This window comes from Tamandua tetradactyla, chromosome 1 (genome assembly GCF_023851605.1).
Source record: "Tamandua tetradactyla isolate mTamTet1 chromosome 1, mTamTet1.pri, whole genome shotgun sequence".
NCBI classification, from domain to species: Eukaryota; Metazoa; Chordata; class Mammalia; order Pilosa; family Myrmecophagidae; genus Tamandua; species Tamandua tetradactyla.
In genome coordinates, this window is record NC_135327.1 from 232386144 (window position 1) to 232403356 (window position 17213).

Sequence of the window (17213 nt, forward strand, 5' to 3'; positions counted from 1 at the left end):
CCACCTGGCGCCTTACACCTGGCACCTCCCACTGGCATCTCCTGATGGGGCACCTCCTTGTCCCTGGCTGGCACGTGCATGGTGCACGAGCCTGGCCTGCCCTGGGGGGGGGGCACGTGTTCGGCCTTGGGGCCTGGGTTAGAGCCCCAACTCCGCAGCCTTGCTCAGCGTCCGGCCCGTCTCCCCACCGCTGCAGAGGTCCGTTCCGTCTGCTGGGGCACATTTCTCCTTAGTCGTAAGTTCAAAGGGAAGGGCCTCCTCACGTCCCTTTGTCCAGTCTGAGATGGCATCGTGTTTCCTTCTGCTAAAATAGCCTGTTTTGCTGGCCTTGGGCCTTTCTGCTACTGGGGCAAAGTATCAGAGCTGTTCATGTTTCCAGGCAGGGACACAAATAAGGGGAAGAGCCGAGAGCCCAGGAGACAAAAGTCAACCAAGCAGACGGTGAAGGACAGTCTGGAGGTGTTTGGGGAGAGAAACTGCCAGGGCTGGCGTGGTTTCGGCTGGCGTGCTTTTTAGGGACGCGTTATCATGACACTTCCGAGCCATGCTTGTCTCTGGCCTTCGGGAAGCTTCGGACCTGGCAGGGCTACTTTGTGCTCCTCTCCGGCCGCGCAGGGGGAAGGGCGGCCGCTGCCAGGTTCGGCCCCCCAGGAAATGCCTCCCTAATCGGCAGGGTTTATCATGTCCCCAGGAGAGCAGCAAGGCCGCTCACCTCCCCTGCCCTGGCGCCTTATCCACCTCAGGAACTGCTCTCAGCACATTTGCGCTGGAGTCGTGGGGCCACCTTCTCTGATAGAGCGCGGGTCCTTCCTGCTTTTCCGTAACACACACCAGGCGTTGATAGGAAGAAATGTTCGTTGGGAATTTAAAAAGTTAGAAGGAATTCATTGTGTTTTGGATGCATACGCCGGTTTCATGGCCTTTAGATCCCATTTCCTGCCCCTCGGTGAGCAGCCGTTGTCTGCCAGCCTTGGGCTTGGTGTCGCCAGCCCCCATGCACTGGGAGTAAAGGCCGTGCCGGCGGGCGGAGGCGGCGGGGCTGGAATCCGGGGCTGGAATCCAGGGCTGCGTGCGTGCCCAGCGCCCTGCCCGGCTCTCCCCAGGCCCATCGGCACTTCTTCATCTTCACTTCTGCTTCCGCCCTGCAGAGCGTGGAGCAAGCTCCTTCATCCTCAACTCCTGAATCACACTCACAGCTCTGCATGTGCAGGGCCGGTTCACAGAACCGAAAGGAGGTGCAGGAAGTGAAATTTGACCTGCTCTCCTGATTGTTTTTGCCCGTTTCCTCTGGTGTTGACTGGGAAAAAATGGACCTCAGTATTGAAGAGAAAAGGATGTTGTGTGCTCTTGGACATGGACGTGTCTCCTTCCATAACCAAGTGCAAAAGTAAAGAGTTAACTATTTCAGGCGGGACAAAGAAATTTTTTTTAGTGAGCATTTGGAATTGATGTTCTTTATAGAAGTGCTGAAAAATTTGGTCTGACCCTTTCTCAAATGATAAAATCACTTTAGAGAAAAAAGTTTGTGGATGATGTGTATCTATATTACGTGATACACTTAATGTGGGGCTTAAGTTTTATTTGCGAAGGGCATGTTTTGCTACTCTGCTGCAACCTGGAGCTATTAATAATTACATGAATAATATAATATCTCACACTCAGAGGACAAGTACTCTGTGTCAGGTCTGTTTAAAGCACTGCCATGTATTAATTGATTTAATTCCTCAGAACAAGTCTGGAAGGCTCTAGCAGACAAACAGTTCCTCTAACAGAGCTGCTACTTCGCATCATGGCAAACACAGAAACTTAATTAAGTAACTTCAGACAAAATCCGCTTCAGTTCTTCCTACAATCAGTGAATTATCTGTAGTTTGAAGACTTAAATGCCCTTATTTTCTCGACGGATACATTTTGTGAAATACTGGAGTAATTATTTCTGGGAAGGTCACTTTTTTTGGCGTTTTAGAAATGCCTCTATGTCCAGCACTTCCGGTAGCAAACTGGTCTGCAAGCAGAGAGGTAATTATTGTTGAAGTTTGTATAACTTAAAAAAATTGGTAGAAAATCATCTGATGTTCCCTAGGATTTAATACAGCTATTATGAATACAAAACGTGGTTTTATCCCGCCGCTGAGTCTCATCCTCGGGAAGGCTGGTGGACGAGCCCTCCAGGCCCAGGAAGGTGGCGATTTGCTGGGGGAGGAGGACAGCAAGTTTTAGTGTCTGCAGCTTATCTCAAGGAGACATAAATAGTAACATCATAATCAAGACACTTTTAATAACTATGTAGAAAAGCCTGGAAGGAAGTCCCTGGAGAGACGAGTGCGTGTGAAGCTGGTGTAACAGGGTGAGTGGTGGCTGCCGAGAGAGCCCCGTCCTCATCTGCCGAGGTGTCCTCCCGGCCCCGGGCGCCCGCGGTGCCTGCCGTGGGAGGAAGAGATGGGCACCTGACGGGCATTTAAAACGCCAGGGCCTCAAGGGACCCTGGCCCAGGGAGGGTGCGGGCAGCGGGGGGCATGGCCGAGGGAGAGGGTCAGGGCCCGTGTCCCCCTGTCAGGGGCTCTGTGTCCGGGTCCCCCCTTCACTCCCCCCAGGCCATGGCCAGTGCCGCCCTGTGCCCTCAGGGTGGCCGCAGGGTGGCCGCAGGTCCGTGCAGGCCCGCCAGCCTCAGGTGCGACCCCAGCCGGGCTCTGCGTGGAAAGGAAGGAGAAAAGAAATGTAGCCTGCGAAGGTTACCCTCGTGGGGCTTTAAGACTAACTGTGGGTGAAGACTCCCCTCTAGGCGTGTCATTCCTTGGTGTAGCTCTCTAGATAATATCCCTTCATTTCTGTAAATCCCCAGCTTCACAGAACCAGCCGCTGGGTTTTCACAGGAGGCAGGATGACTTCAGGGGCGGAGGGGGCAGCGAAGGGCGGGGAGCTGTCACCATGGAGGCAGCCGCCTGGGCCACGTCCTCAGTGGGGGGACAGCGACGCGCACCCCGGGCAGGCCTGCCACCCGCGCCGCCTCGGGGCCGGAGACTGACCTCCGGGTGCCTCAGCCGGCCCGTCGGGGAGGGGGCGCTGGACAGGACACCCCAAGATAGGAAGAGCACAGCGGCCTGCCTGATGCTCTGTGCACTGCGCCTCTCAACCACTTGGCCAAAAGGGGTGGGATTGAATTGTTCTCGTTGATTTCTACCTCCCAGCATTTAGTGCATTTTTTATTATATCTTATTGCTTTAAAAAAATCAAACAGCAGGTAAACCTACAGCAAATAGCAGCAGTGTGGACGTCAGGTCTGTGGGGCATCTGCCGGCCCCCATGGAGTCCACCTGCTCCTCTCTGTCCTCCCACCCCTTCCCTCCTCCTGCTCCTCTCTGTCCTCCCGCCTCTTCCCTCCTCCTGCTCCTCTCCCTCCTCCCGCCCCTTCCCTCAGGTGCTCCTCTCTGTCCTCCCGCCCCTTCCCTCCTCCTGCTCCTCTCCCTCTCCTGCCCCTTCCCTCAGGTGCTCCTGTCCATCCAAGCCTGGGCAAGGGTCTCCCCGGCTCACCTGGGCGGGCGCAGGAGCTTCGTGTGTTGGAGGCAGTCCTACTGCCCTCCCTTAGGATCATTAGGGGCTCAGAGGAAAGCGCTGGGCGTGATTATAACGATCCCCTTAAAGTACGTTTTGATTCAAGCACTTAATTCTGAATTCGGCACTGTCTTCTACAAGCTTTGGGTTTTTGTGTTTTCCTCGTAGGACTGACCAGTTCTTTGACTTCCGGGCTCTGGATTGGGCTGAACAGCCTGAGCTTCAACAGTGGCTGGCAGTGGAGCGGGGGCGGCCCCTTCCGGTACCTGAACTGGCTGCCAGGTAGGTCCAACTAAGCCCCGGCGAGTCCGTCCTGTGGTCGGATTCAGCTCCCTCGGTGAGCACCAAGGCCTTCCTGGGCGCTGTGCGGAGCCGAGGGGTGGGCCACACGCGGCCGGGTCTCAGCGAGCTTTGACTTCTGCCCCCTGGATTGGACTTTCCCGAACCGAAGGGCTCCATCGGGATTGCAGTGTGACTCCACACCCATCCCTGTGTGAAGTGGACGTTTCAGAGAATCCCTGATTTGCCAGGTTTTATATTCAAAGGCCAACTGTGGCTCCCCTTAAACGTGATTTTGCGGTTCTAGCGTTGTTTTAGAGACGTCATGTGGCGTCATCCTTGCCATTGTCCTTGAAAGGGTCATTTAGCAGCCGCTTGGAAAGCTGGATGAAGTGGACTTGGGCTCTTTTGTCTTCGTGTTTTGAACTGTACAACATTCTAGTGAAACATACATGTTTATGGTGGGTGTAATGCATGTTATGTCATGTACTAAGTTAGGAGATTAGTGTGTACGTGTTTTGTCTGTGCTCACACACAGATTCACATGCACACAATGAGTTACCGTGACTGACATTCCCTTCGGGTGGGTTGACCTCAGTCTTGAGATATTTGCAATATCTCCATCAGTCTCCCCACGGCTTAGGCCTGTCTGCGTCACCACCGTTTTTCCTGCGTGGGTTAAGATAGCCTTCTGGTCACAGACTGTAATATTGCATTCTAGCATAGATGTCACGGGCAGTTGGGCTGACAGTTTGTTGGGAGATGAACTTCAGCAGCCATCTGTCCTTCAGAGGACAGAGACCAGCCTGAGCTCATTATTTCAAAGTTGCCGTAACGTCACTGTGAACGCGGTCGGAGCGTGAGGACCGGTGGGGGAACAGGAGGCCCGTGGCGGCGCGGTGCTCCCCTCGTCTCCGCCCTCGGCCGCCCTGCAGCGCTGCCCCAGCCCCGGGATGGGGTACGCTCGGGGCCCGGGGGGGGCCGCTGCGTGGGGGAGGGCGGAGGGCACAGCCGCTCCCTGCTCTGCCGGGGCCACTGGCCATGGCACCTCCACGTGGCCGGACTGTCCTAACGCCACCAATGGGCCTTGCGTTTGGCTGGGATGATAAAGCCCCGTATCCATGCGCATTGCTTTATAAGTTATCCTTTGAGAACAGAAAAAATACTATAAAATAAGTTCAGACTTGATGCTAAAATGAGAGGGAACTTGAAAGGACTGTATTTTGACTTAAATGGGTAGGGTTTTACAGACAATTTTTAAAATTAATATATTAATGTAAATATTAAATATTTTTACAAGTATTGCTGATAATATTTACAGATAATGAGAAAAGAAAATATTAATGAGGAAAGAAAAGAAATGTCCTTCTTTATTAAATCAAGTTCCTGAAAAACAGGTGACAGAGTAAATCATTTTTGGAAATAGTAGGAGAACCTCTTCAGACTAAAAGAAATGTGAAATATTAGAAATTGTTGTTGTGTGAATTATTCAGCCAAGCATCCTGTGAAGCACTTACCAAGTAATGCACCTATTAAAATGCATTCACACTCAAATTGAGGATATTTCACATAAATCCCATACAGTGTAAATTCAGACACTTATGGCAAACATTTAAAAAGACCATATTAATACGTTAAAGTTGGTGGTGCTGTGTATTGATAATTAAGTCAATGCATAAGATGCTTTTCTGATTCATACATCAATAACCTTCAGTTAATAGCCAATAGCTGTAAAATATATCATCATTGAAAGGTTCCGTCACGTCCTGACACTGTATCAGTTCTGTGATCCTGTTGGTTTTGCCATAATAGTAACGATTTATTAACGTCTTTATCCTTACTGCAGACAATTTTCCTTTATGTATTATTCAAATAACCTCCACGATTTCTGATGGTGTTTCGGGGCGGGTGATGTGGGGACTCGGAGCGCCCGTGACCGAGCGCCCTCCGGCTTTAGCATCGTGCTTTATAGGGGGAGAAGCAGGAGGAGGGTGGACTGCAGGGCCTGCCCCACCGCGTGCCCACAGACGGCTCCCTCCGCTTCCCCACCAGCGCCCCAAGAGGGACCGGTGGGGGGCCTGGGTGGGCGGTGGGACACCCGGTGCCGCCGAGCTGCACTCACCGCGGGGAGGGAGCTGTCCGCTCCCGAGCCCTGGGGCTCATCCGATCCCCCCTGTGTCCTCTCCCCCGTCAGGGGACGTTTCCCCCTCCCAGACGCTCTGCCAGCCCGGCCTGGTTTTCTGGTAGGACGCGCCACGTCTAACAGCTGTCGTGGCATCGTGTGTCCTTTTGGTTGGGAAATGCTCTATAACGCGTTATACAAACCAATGTGAGAAATGCTCAGGTTTTACAGTCCAGTTTGATGAATTGAGCCTGCGAAAGCCAAGGTTATTTACCGAAGTTTACTTGTGTAAGCGACATCGGGGCATGGGGGTGAGCCAACACGAAAGCGGAGGTCAGGCCCGTTGTCTGCTCCGCACGCAGCAGGGGTTTATTTGTAAATTTGCAGCAGGAGGCGGTGCAGGGCCCACCGCCCCCGAGGGCGGAGGCGCGAGGCTGGGGGGCCGCCGCGGGCAGCACCCCACTGCCCTGCTTCAACTCTCCCTTTTCCTCCAAGGAAGCCCATCAGCCGAGCCTGGGAAAAGCTGCGTGTCACTGAATCCCGGGAAAAATGCCAAATGGGAGAATCTGGAATGCGTTCAGAAACTGGGCTACATCTGTAAAAAAGGCAACACGACTTTGAATTCTTTTGTTATTCCCTCTGGTAAGTGACCTACTTTACCTGAAGTGTCTGAAGTATTAGAATTTCGGGGGAAACTACAGCCTGGTCACAGGTGTGTGAAAGTGCTCCACAGGTGTGCATCACTTGTGAGGGCAAGTTTAGGAGATTCCCACACATTTCCCATCGCTGGCCGCAGCTGCCGGGCACTGACCTTACCTGGCCACTCCAGGTGTTGGGGTCCAGCAAAGCCTACAGCGCACACAATGTGCATTTCACCCTCACGGCAGCCCTATGTGGTCGAAGTTATTGAGCAGCAGAGATTGGAAAGAAGATATTCCCAGAATATATAAAACCTGTGCAAGTGGAAGAACTGGAATCCAGCTAGAAAATAAATTCCTGAAAGGGATAATTTTATGATGTCATTGCTGCTTAAGGATCTCTCTTGGCTCTGATGCTATTACATTTAGCATCTTACACAAAAGGCTTCACATCAATGGAATAATGACAGCTAAAAAGGAGTAAATGGATTTTGTATATGAAAAAATGCAATTATGTTCCATGTTCTCCATTATATTCTTATAGAAGAATTAAATTATTAAGCCAAGAAAACCTCCTTTCTTCAAATTGACTAAAGACACACAAATGGCATTTTGCTCACTGCCAGTGGTTTTTGGAGGGATGCCTCAAGTTTTCTCTGGTCTTCTGTGTGCTCCTGTCCAGGCTGTCACACGCGTGTGGCTTATCCCCCCCCCCGCCTCTGGCACTCCCCCTGCTTCACTTGCTAACGCTCCCCTGATGCCGGTTTTTAATGTCTCTATGCTTCCAGAGTTAGTTATTCCATCCGGCCCTTGAGCACAAAGAAACCAGAACTGGGAAAGCCTGGCAGGGGTCCGGCTGCCATGGCGTGTGGCAGGCACCACCTCGGCAGGAGGCAGCCCTCGCGCCCCCCTGCAGGTCACATCCCAGCTGCGAGGGCGGCACTGTTCATGCAGGGTGGGGGTGGGCCGCCAGCACGGGCCAGAGCAGGCATGCATGGGCATGCAGGTGAGCCGTGAGTGAGTTTCAGGATGTAAAAATCTTTCCGTTTTCACACTGTAAAATGGTGTTTTGAAAAGATTGGGTCAAAAACCCCTACATTATTAAAATTCATTTTACCTGCTTCCTTGCCTTGATGGCTGCTGGGGAGTTTATGTTCACCTATGGTTTCTGTTGGCCACACCTGTTCGAGGGGAGCAAGCCGTCCTTCGAGCTGCCCCGGGAACACCCTTCATTTCACCTGGGTGGGCTGTTTTCATGTTTTAGAATTTTTTTTTTTTTGTATGCTGTATAGTGGGGTCACATTTCATTCTTTTGCCATATGAGTATCCCATTATTGCAGCAGCATTTATTGCATTTTTGTTGTTTGTTTTTTCCTTTGTTTGCTTTGCATGTTTGTTTGTTTTGGGGAGTTGCATAGGCTGGAAATTGAACCTGGGTCTCCCACATGGCAGGCGAGGACTCTGCCACTGAACCACCCGTGTACCCCCATGCTTTAGAATAATTTTGACGTTCATCTGCTCAGTTTGAAATACCTCAGCATTTGCTGACTTTATTTTCATGTTTTAGGCAGCAAAATTAAAATATCCCTCCAGAGGGCTCCAGAGATCTACTAACTTTTTTGTTTGTTTTGTAACTGCTGGATGTACATAGAAACCAAATAGTCTCATAGAATAGAATTTTTAAAATGTGCCATTTTCTATTGCAGTAATAGGGTGTCTGGTAACCTGACTGACTTGTGTGATTGGTGGGTACACAATCCTGGGCTTGCACGATCCCCACCTGGGCAGGTGGGGCTGCAGTGTTCTTAGACATTTGTTAAGGCAGCTCGTCTGAGAACATTTCATTTCACACTTCAGTGTGGAAACAGACTTTCACGTGGCAGCCCGGGCTCTCTCTGTCAGCAAGGTGTGTTGCTAAACTACTGTTTGACATCGTATCCACGCAAGGGGTGCTAAGCTGCTGGCTGTAAAATGTAACCTCAGTGCTTCCTCTTCTCCTGACACTGGTGCTCCTCTGAGCAGGCCCCTCCCCAGGTCCCAGGCTGCTCTGGGTGAGTTCGCCCCAGCACCACCCTCTCCGCCCTGCCCAGCTCGTTCCATTGCACTACACTCTTGCAGTGTGTGATCAAGATTATGAATCATGACCGCAACTACTAATAGCAATAATTAGGCTGCTGACAATAATTACGGGTTTAATTAAGCAACCTAATTAAATTATTAAATAGTCATTGTGTGGGGCTTGTAGCTTATAAGCTCATTATCCTCAGTGCCCTCTCAGAAAGAATGCAGCGAGGGTTGGTGCCTGCTATAGTGCTGAGGTTTAGAAATCCTTCTATGCTCATGTTGGCTGCACACATGCTGCAACTGGAATGATTAGAGAGGATGAGCATGGGCTCTGTGAATGTTTCATTGTCTGCACGATTTCCCTATAAACCTACAACTTCAATGATAAACAAGTATTTTTAAAGTCTTTGCTATATACGGATACTTGGGTTCATGGGATGTGACTTGCCCAAGATCACACAATGTGGGACAGATTCAGGTCTTGACGGAAGCCTCTGGCTCTCAGTCCCTGCCCTGCTGCATGCTTGTCTTTTGGGAGCGGTCAGTGCTGCCTCGGCCCCTCGCCCCCGCTCCTCTGCTTCCACACTGGCCACCCACGCCCGCCCTCCCTGGGGAGTGAGTGTCTCCCTAATCAATCCCATGGAGGAAGGGTAAATTGGGGTCTTTCTGGCAATGCCTTCTACGCTAGAACTTTTGCGTCTCTGGCACTTAAGCAGACACTCCTGGGGGTCGCTGGTGGCCAGTGTGGGTGAAACCTGCAGCCCGCTGTGCCCCAAGCGTCCTCGTGGCTCCATTTTTTAAAGAGATCCCCATTTAACTTTATTACAAAGTAAATGATGGGGGCCATTTACCTTTTAGCCTAAAAGCAAACAAAATAGAGTGTTGCCATCTACCCTCTGTGACAGTGCATGCCAAAAATGGAGACCAAGGGTTCCTTGGTTTGCCTCTGTGAACTTGACACGTGGAGAGTGACAGAGGATGCTGCCGTGCCTTAGAAAAGCTCCCCTTTCAAAGCCTTCCAAACTCTTCTTCCCCAGAGAGTGACGTGCCCAGCGCCTGCCCCAGTCAGTGGTGGCCGTACGCCGGCCACTGCTACAAGATCCAAAGGGAGAAGAAGATTCAAAGGGACGCCCTGCGGGCCTGCCGGAAGGAGGGGGGCGACCTGGCCAGCGTCCACAGCATCGAGGAATTCGACTTCATCTTCTCCCAGCTGGGATACGGTAGGGCGGACCCCTCCTCATAGCACCCCACAAAGTGTAATAAAGTTTCATCAAGTTAAATTAGTAATTAAATTAATAGTTTAAGAATAAATGTGAAAATCAGAGAGTGAGGTACAGAATTCTTACTATTGAAAACAATTCACCCTATTTTTCTTTTAATATAGCAGTAATTTATTGAACTGTTTTTCACATTTCTTAGTTTTCTAAATGTAATCTGGAGCCAAAGCAGTCTGCTATACATTTGGCAATCATGTCTCATTTTCTGGAGTAATTTGTGTGTGTATTTAAAGTACACACTTCATCCCATTAGAAAGGTCCCTGCTGAACCAGCTCCCGCTTTGGGTGTTATTTTCCTTATTAACCTAGCTGACACTGCTGGGCTGTTGGGCAGAGAAGGAAGTGCAACAGTTGAGTGGAGTGGTTAGGGACTGGCCTACACTTACTGAAGAAATTTATGCCTCAATTTGGGTATACAATTTAAGAAATAAATCAAAATGTACTAAAGTTTCCAAAATTTGTAAAGTATTCAAAAATTAGCCCTATCAAAACTCAAAAGACAAAGCCACAAAAAGGTGGCCGTGCTGGGGAGGCCCACTCTGGAGAGGAGGACAGCTGCCCCAGGTGCCCAAGAGGCTGCAGGAGGGTTGCAGCTGCACCTCGCTCCCATCCCACACTGCAGGGAAAGGGTTGGCAATCAGGAGACCCTCCTTCCTGGCACAAGTGCCCAAAAACTGGTGGGGATATGAGGAAAACCAGTGAGCAGAAAGATGAGGAAATGGAGCAGCAGCAGCAGGAAATATTCAAAAGATCCCTAGACATGACTGCCGCTGTCCCCTGCACCCACTGGGCACTTCCTGTCCTGCTGCCTAGTTCAGGAGGCCACGAGAAGGACCTCCTGCAGCTGGTCCACAGTTTTTTTCTTTATCCTATGTTTGCTACTCTGGACACATGGAGTGAAAGATAATACTGTAATCAGAATGGATCTATCCGGGTAACAGCTCCCAAAGGCTATCGTGACTTACAGATGGCTAATGAAGTTTGTGAATAAAATGCCTGGGAAATAGGCTAGTGAGGCTGCCGTGGGTGGGGGGGCCAGTTACGCAGCAGTTTATAGGGCATGACCCTGTGCTAGGAGAGCCCCTATTTCTATCCCTGCACTCATCAGGAGCTGGCTGACCATGTTGCTTTTAAATTCAGCTTGAGAATTAGTCAAAAGTTCAATGGGGCAAGCTTTCATTTTTAGAGATTAATCAACAAGGATTTATTTACTTGAAACAACAAGATAATATGCGAAGGCAAAGAAAAGATATAACATTGAAAATGTTTATAAATCAGGAGCTAAGCAAGCCTGTTTTGGCTTGGTGACACACCTTTTGCATTCGTCGTGGAAACACGTTGAAGGTGCGTTAATCGGCCTCAGGACAGAGAAGTTGTGAACACAAGAAGTAAGACCACTTCCGTAACTGACTTACGGAATCTGTCTCAACACCCTTTGTTCACACGTCGTATGTTCTTATAGGACGGGGCACAGAAGCTGTTAGAGGAAGGCCAGTTTAGTGAGAGACGATTTCATGGGAAACTCACTGAGGGACCAGGGTGTTTAGTGCCTTCGCGACGTTGAGGCTGAGCCTCCGGGCCCCTGAGGTCGTTTTGGAGTCTGTCCCTGGTGCACACGAGGCCAGGATCTGCCAAGCGCACTGAAAGTAGACAGGTGCAGCCGCTGGCTCCTTCATGCTGGCAGCTCGGGAAGTATCGGCGGCGCGGCGCAGACCCCCAGCCTTCTCTAAACGCAGTGCTCATGGCGGCTCCCAGAAGCTCGGGTCACACCACACAGGGAAATTCTGATCGTGTGTGGTTCCTTTCCTCATTTTCTACTACAACATCAATTTTACAGTCCTTTGGCAAGTAATTCTATTTTGCCATTTAAGGAACATAAATCACGCAGTTGCGATGGAATTCCCAGTAGCACAAATTAAATAGATGTGCCACTTTGTGTCCTTCAGTTGTTTTTTTAAGTGTTTCTGGTTTTAGCCATGAAATCTTGAGCCTTTGGATCACGCCAATTTGTCCCATTTTAGTTGCAATGTTTAGAAGGCTTAGGAATTCTAACTACTTATGAAGGCAGTAATGGTCTCCACGGAATGTCAAAACAAAATTATCACTATACAATATATAAAACAAAATTGTAGGGCGGGCCACGGTGGCTCAGCAGGCAGAGTTCTCGCCCGCCACGCCAGAGACCCGGGTTTGATTCCTGGGGCCTGCCCATGCCAAACAAAAAGAAAAAAGAAAAATTGTATGTTCTCTGGTTGTTTTTGTTTTAGCCTTTATTTGTTATTTGAGTTCTGCTGGTATTTCATGGCATTTCATGGTAAAAATTATTATAGATTCATTGATAGACCAATAAATAAAAAGCAAATGCCAGCAGCAGTGTGGAGTGGTTTTATCTCCGGGACAGCGGCTGTGCTTCAGCAGTGTTCTTTAAAACAGCAAAATCAGCAAAATGGATGTACTTTTCAGTTTTTATTAGGTTAAAGCTCTAGAAGCCAAGTAGATCTATACGCAGATAGGCTGCTTCGTTCCCGCAGCGCGGATGCGGCGCCCTGTGCCTTTCTCGAGAACCCTGGTGAATTCTGCACGAGAAAATGTGGCTTCACAGGGTAGTGTGTGGGGAGAGATTTCCTCAATTTCATTTAGCAACTCAGGAGATATAATTGCAATAGCCCAGCTAAAGAATTCAGTCCAATTATATTTCAAGTGTAAATTATAAATTTTTATAAATTTCAAATGAACCATAATTAAATTTCAAATTAATTTAATTTGAAATTGGACTAAAATTGAGGACAGAAAAGGAGCTGCCACCTGAGCCTGCAGCACGTGGGTAGATTGACCCTGACGAGGGGTCTCCAGGGGAGTCCCCACTTCGGAGCGGTGGGACGGATGCGAGAGGGTGTCCGTGCTGGCGCCGGGCCCTGGGCAGTGGCTGGACACAACCCTGCCGGCTTTCCCTGCGCAGAGCCCAGTGACGAGCTGTGGATCGGCCTGAACGACATCAAGATCCAGATGTACTTCGAGTGGAGCGACGGGACGCCCGTGACCTTCACCAAGTGGCTGCGGGGGGAGCCGAGCCACGAGAACAACAGGCAGGAGGACTGCACCGTGATGAGGGGCCCGGTAAGGCACGCGCCAGCTGCACGTATGCCGTGCTGCCTGTGCTTCTTGTGCTGCCTGTGCTATCTGCTCTACCTGTGCTACCTGCCCTACCTGCACTATCTGTGCTACCTACCCTCCTTGTGTCACCTGTGCTACCTGTCCTACCTGTGCTACCTGCGCTACCTGCACTACTTGCCCTACCTGTGCTGCCTGCCCTACCTGTCCTCCCTGCCCTACCTGTACTACCTGCCCTCCCTGTCCTACCTGTGCTACCTGCCCTACCTGCCCTCCCTGCGCTCCCTGTGCTCTCTGTGGCTGTGGGGTAGCTTCCATTCCAGATCTGAGATGAGCCCAAGTTCAGGCTCTTGAGGGGCTCTGCCCTGGCCAGCTAGTTTTCAGAGTGCTGGCACTTTTCAAGGCCAAAATGCCCCAAGAAATGGCCTGGCCTGGTCCCTGCTAGGCCCCGAATGGCAGGACTGCTGGCTGGCGGTGCTGCGCGGCTCTGCTCTTGTGGGTTGCTCTGGGGAGATAGCCCTGGCTGGAGACCCTCCAGTCCCGCTGCCTGGGGCCTGAACTTGCAGAGCTACGTGTTTTCTCGGGTTCCTCGGGAATACTGTGCTCTGAACACGGCTGTAGCAGCAGGGGACTATCCTAGGACACCTGCTGTCCGGAGGCGACGAGTGCCGTGCTAGCAGCTGGGCTCTGCCTGCGGCCTGGGTCCGCGGCTGTAAAGGGGGGGCGACCACGGCGTGTGGCCCGGGGGGGGGTGTGCGTGGAAGTGCATAGCGCCCACAGCTATTGTTGCGTCCCGGGGCTTGTTTTCCATGCGGCTAATGGACAGCTTAGGAAAAGGGCGGGAGTGAGGCGCCCCCATGGGCAGGGGACTGCCCTGGACAGAGGAACCCTGAGCACCTGGCCTGGAGGAGCTGAAAGGATGGAGGGTGTTGACGTGGAGCTGGGGTGCGGCTGGGGCGCTGGCCCTGAGCTCCACGAGCACCCCTCGGCCTGGAAACGCGAGGCCAAGTGCGCACCCTGCTCATTACCGGCTGCAGGCTGAGACCGAGCAGAGATGAGCTCAGAGGCGCACAGTGCAGGAAGGCTGGCAGTTAGAGAAGAGAGGAAAGGTCACGGTCAGCACGCAGCTGTGGGGGCGGCGAGGCGGAGGTGGGTGCGGGGTGCGGGGTGAGGGCGTTTTCCTGGACGGCGTGTCCTTGGCTGGCTGCCGGGCTGGAGGGACGTGGCAGTCCCATCCTTGAAGGGCTTCAGGCCTTTCTAATTTCTCTCTGAACCCCCCAGACAGTGGCTTGGCCACTTAGGATACGAGAAAACATACGAGGCTTCATGCCTTCCCCATGTCTGCAGTGCCGCTTCCCTGCAAACGCAGCCTCCGCCCGTGGTGGACGCCATTGCCCTCGCTGGCTACGGACTCATGTCCCTCGCTGGCCACAGGGTGATGGTCCCTCGCTGGCCGTGGGCTGACGTCCCTCATGGCCATGGTGTGACAGTCCCTCGCTGGCCGTGGGCTGACGTCCCTCATGGCCATGGTGTGACAGTCCCTCGCTGGCCGTGGGCTGACATCTCTCATGGCCATGGTGTGACAGTCCCTCACTGGCCGTGGGCTGATGTCCCCTGCTGGCCATAGGCTGATGGACTCTCACTGGCCATGGGGTTATGGTCCCTCTCTGGCCGCGGGCTGACGGACCCTCACTGGCCACGGGCAGGTCCCCTGCCGGGCGGCCTGCGAGTGTCCGCTGTCCCTGTGCTCCCTGCAGGACGGGTACTGGGCCGACCGGGCCTGCGAGCGGCCCCTGGACTTCGTGTGCAAGATGAAGGCACAGGCGCACCTGGGCCCTGAGGTGGCCGATGCGGGCTGCAGGAAGGTGAGCGCAGTGCCCGGGCGGGGGGCAGTGTCCGCTTGGCTCGGCTTTCTTACGGGGTGACTGGCACTGCGGGGGCCCAGCAGCTCCCCCGTGCTGCTGTGTGCAGTCCCCCTTCTCCCGGGTTGCGGGGGTCCACCCTCCTCATGGCATGGGTCCGGGACGGGGGGGGTCCCGCGGAAGGGGGCCTGGGGGCAGCCCTAGAGGTGGGTCGGGGGGCAGGAGCCGCGGGGCTGCCCGAAGCTTGGACTGCTGGCCACGCTGGCCGTGCCGGTCACTGCGGGGGGCGCGGGTGTCGGCCTGGGGCCCACAGGGGTGCGGCCAGAGGGAAGAACATCCCGGCTCGCCCTCAGCCATGGAACTGCACGCTCAGGTGTCTCCAGGGGAAAGGAAAGGAGTGCTGTGAAACGATCTTCAAAAGCATAAAGAAACGGGGTGATGGATAGCGTTTTCCTGTTTGTTTGTTTTTTTCCACTTGGGGAAGCTGAATTTTCCCCCTTTCTTTGGCTTCGCAAATACTTTTTATTCACTGTTAAAATCCCTCTGGGATTTATTGGGGCATCACTCTGGACAATACTACAAAATCTCATGCCCTACTCAAGGTTCCATGTAGTTATGGAGTTCAATTAAGCTGTCCACATACGTTATATTAGGAAATGCACTAGTCAAAATACAAGTTTTGTACCAAATAAACATTTTTTTGCTTTAGTCTCACACATAAGTTAAAGTTTTTAAATATTAATTTCTGCCTATTTTCAACACTGTAAATATTGACATTCCTTTGTTCTTCCTCATGCAAAAGCATTTTTAAATTTGTACGTCTAGTCACTATCATTATACACTCTAGGCAATAATGAATAAATTTAGAGTGGCAATAATAAAATCAGCAAAGTAACGATGCCCGTTTATTGACCACAGTTGTGCTCTCAGCGACCTTACAGGGTAGATATGACCTTCCCAACTGGGCAGAGGAGAAGCGAAGTTCAGAGGGATTACATACTCTGGCCAGTTTAAAAACACCTGCTCTGGGCCACGACGCCCTCAGAAGGCAGAGAAGACTGGGGAAAACTCGGCCCCAGCCAGGGAACACATCAACGCAAACGTGTTCTCTGGGCCAGGGCCCAGGCCTCGTCGGGAATTCAAGACCACAGGCTTGTTCTCCTGCAGATCTGGGATTCTCTCTTATGTGAGAAATGGCAAATTGGAAATTAATGCAATGCCTGACAGGGTGCCTGACAGAGGCGAAAGCAAATCCTCTGTTCAGATACCCCTGTAATCCAGGCCAACGGGGAGACCCGCAGATGAGTTCAAAATCCGAAATTATGAAATATGCCACCAGGATCTTTGCAGGAGGATCAGTGGCAATGGCATCGCAGTTGGTATGTTTCAAAATGCTAAGGAAATAAAAGGTAGAATTGAAACTGTTACCAGACAGAGGCAGTGGATTCTTTTGCCTGATGGGTTGGTTCAATTGACCAATTCCTGAAACACCAGGGTTTCAAAGACAGGAAGAGCTTATCACCAGGCACAAGGCTGGAGAGCAGACAGCCTTCGGCTCAAAACTGCCTGCCTGAACTGCAGTGGTCCCGACAGGACAGCACCGATGGACGGGCAGGGTTTAGGACAATGGGCCCAGCGGCCGCAGATGATGTCATCAGAGGTGATGTCATCGGAGGTGATGTCATCGGAGGTGACATCATTCTCAAGCGAGATCCATTACACGCTCGGTTGCCGGACATTGTGAGAGGACGGCGGCCCTAACATGACGGGTGTGGTTTAGTATGTCATGCGGTGGGGACCTGTGGGTTAGAGTCTCGGCTCCGCCCCGGCCAGGCGGGCCCGCTTTGGTCCCACCTAGCTTCGTTAATCAACGTAACCGGGCTCGGGGTGGATTAGTCCTGGTGACCCAAGACCCTTCATTCATAAACATGAGGGGCTGTTCTTAGTGATCACAGACTCTAAACTTGACAACTTGGGTAAACGCATTCAAGTGAGGGTCAGTCGTAGGTTTTCCAGTCCCAGGGGGAGAAGATGAAGGCTGCGCAGTCATCCTCAGAGATCAAGGCAATGGGGTTACAGGTCAGAGGTCGCAGGGTTCCCTCTGTCTCCTCCAATACCAGACATAAAAAAGGAACATCCGTGTAATAATTCAGTAATCATGACCACCGCTTTCATTCTAATTTCTCAGTTACAAAACCATGAGGCAGGAATGATGAATCGCCAAATTCTGCCATGTACCATTTTCTTTGATTCAACTCTAAATGTTTTTTATTTCCAGTAAGATTTTCTTGATGCATGAATTATTTAG

The 17213-nt window shown here is 51.7% G+C and overlaps 1 protein-coding gene across 1 annotated transcript in view; it reads left to right on the top strand.

The window, feature by feature from the left end:
- The window catches only part of MRC1 (mannose receptor C-type 1), a 78964-nt gene that overhangs the window by 19096 nt on the left and 42655 nt on the right, over positions 1 to 17213 (top strand). Inside the window, exons 6-10 of the mRNA XM_077154726.1 lie at positions 3721 to 3834; positions 6449 to 6595; positions 9693 to 9875; positions 12892 to 13049; positions 14801 to 14908. Coding sequence (XP_077010841.1) covers positions 3721 to 3834; positions 6449 to 6595; positions 9693 to 9875; positions 12892 to 13049; positions 14801 to 14908 — 710 coding nt within the window. The remainder of the gene's footprint in view (positions 1 to 3720; positions 3835 to 6448; positions 6596 to 9692; positions 9876 to 12891; positions 13050 to 14800; positions 14909 to 17213) is intronic.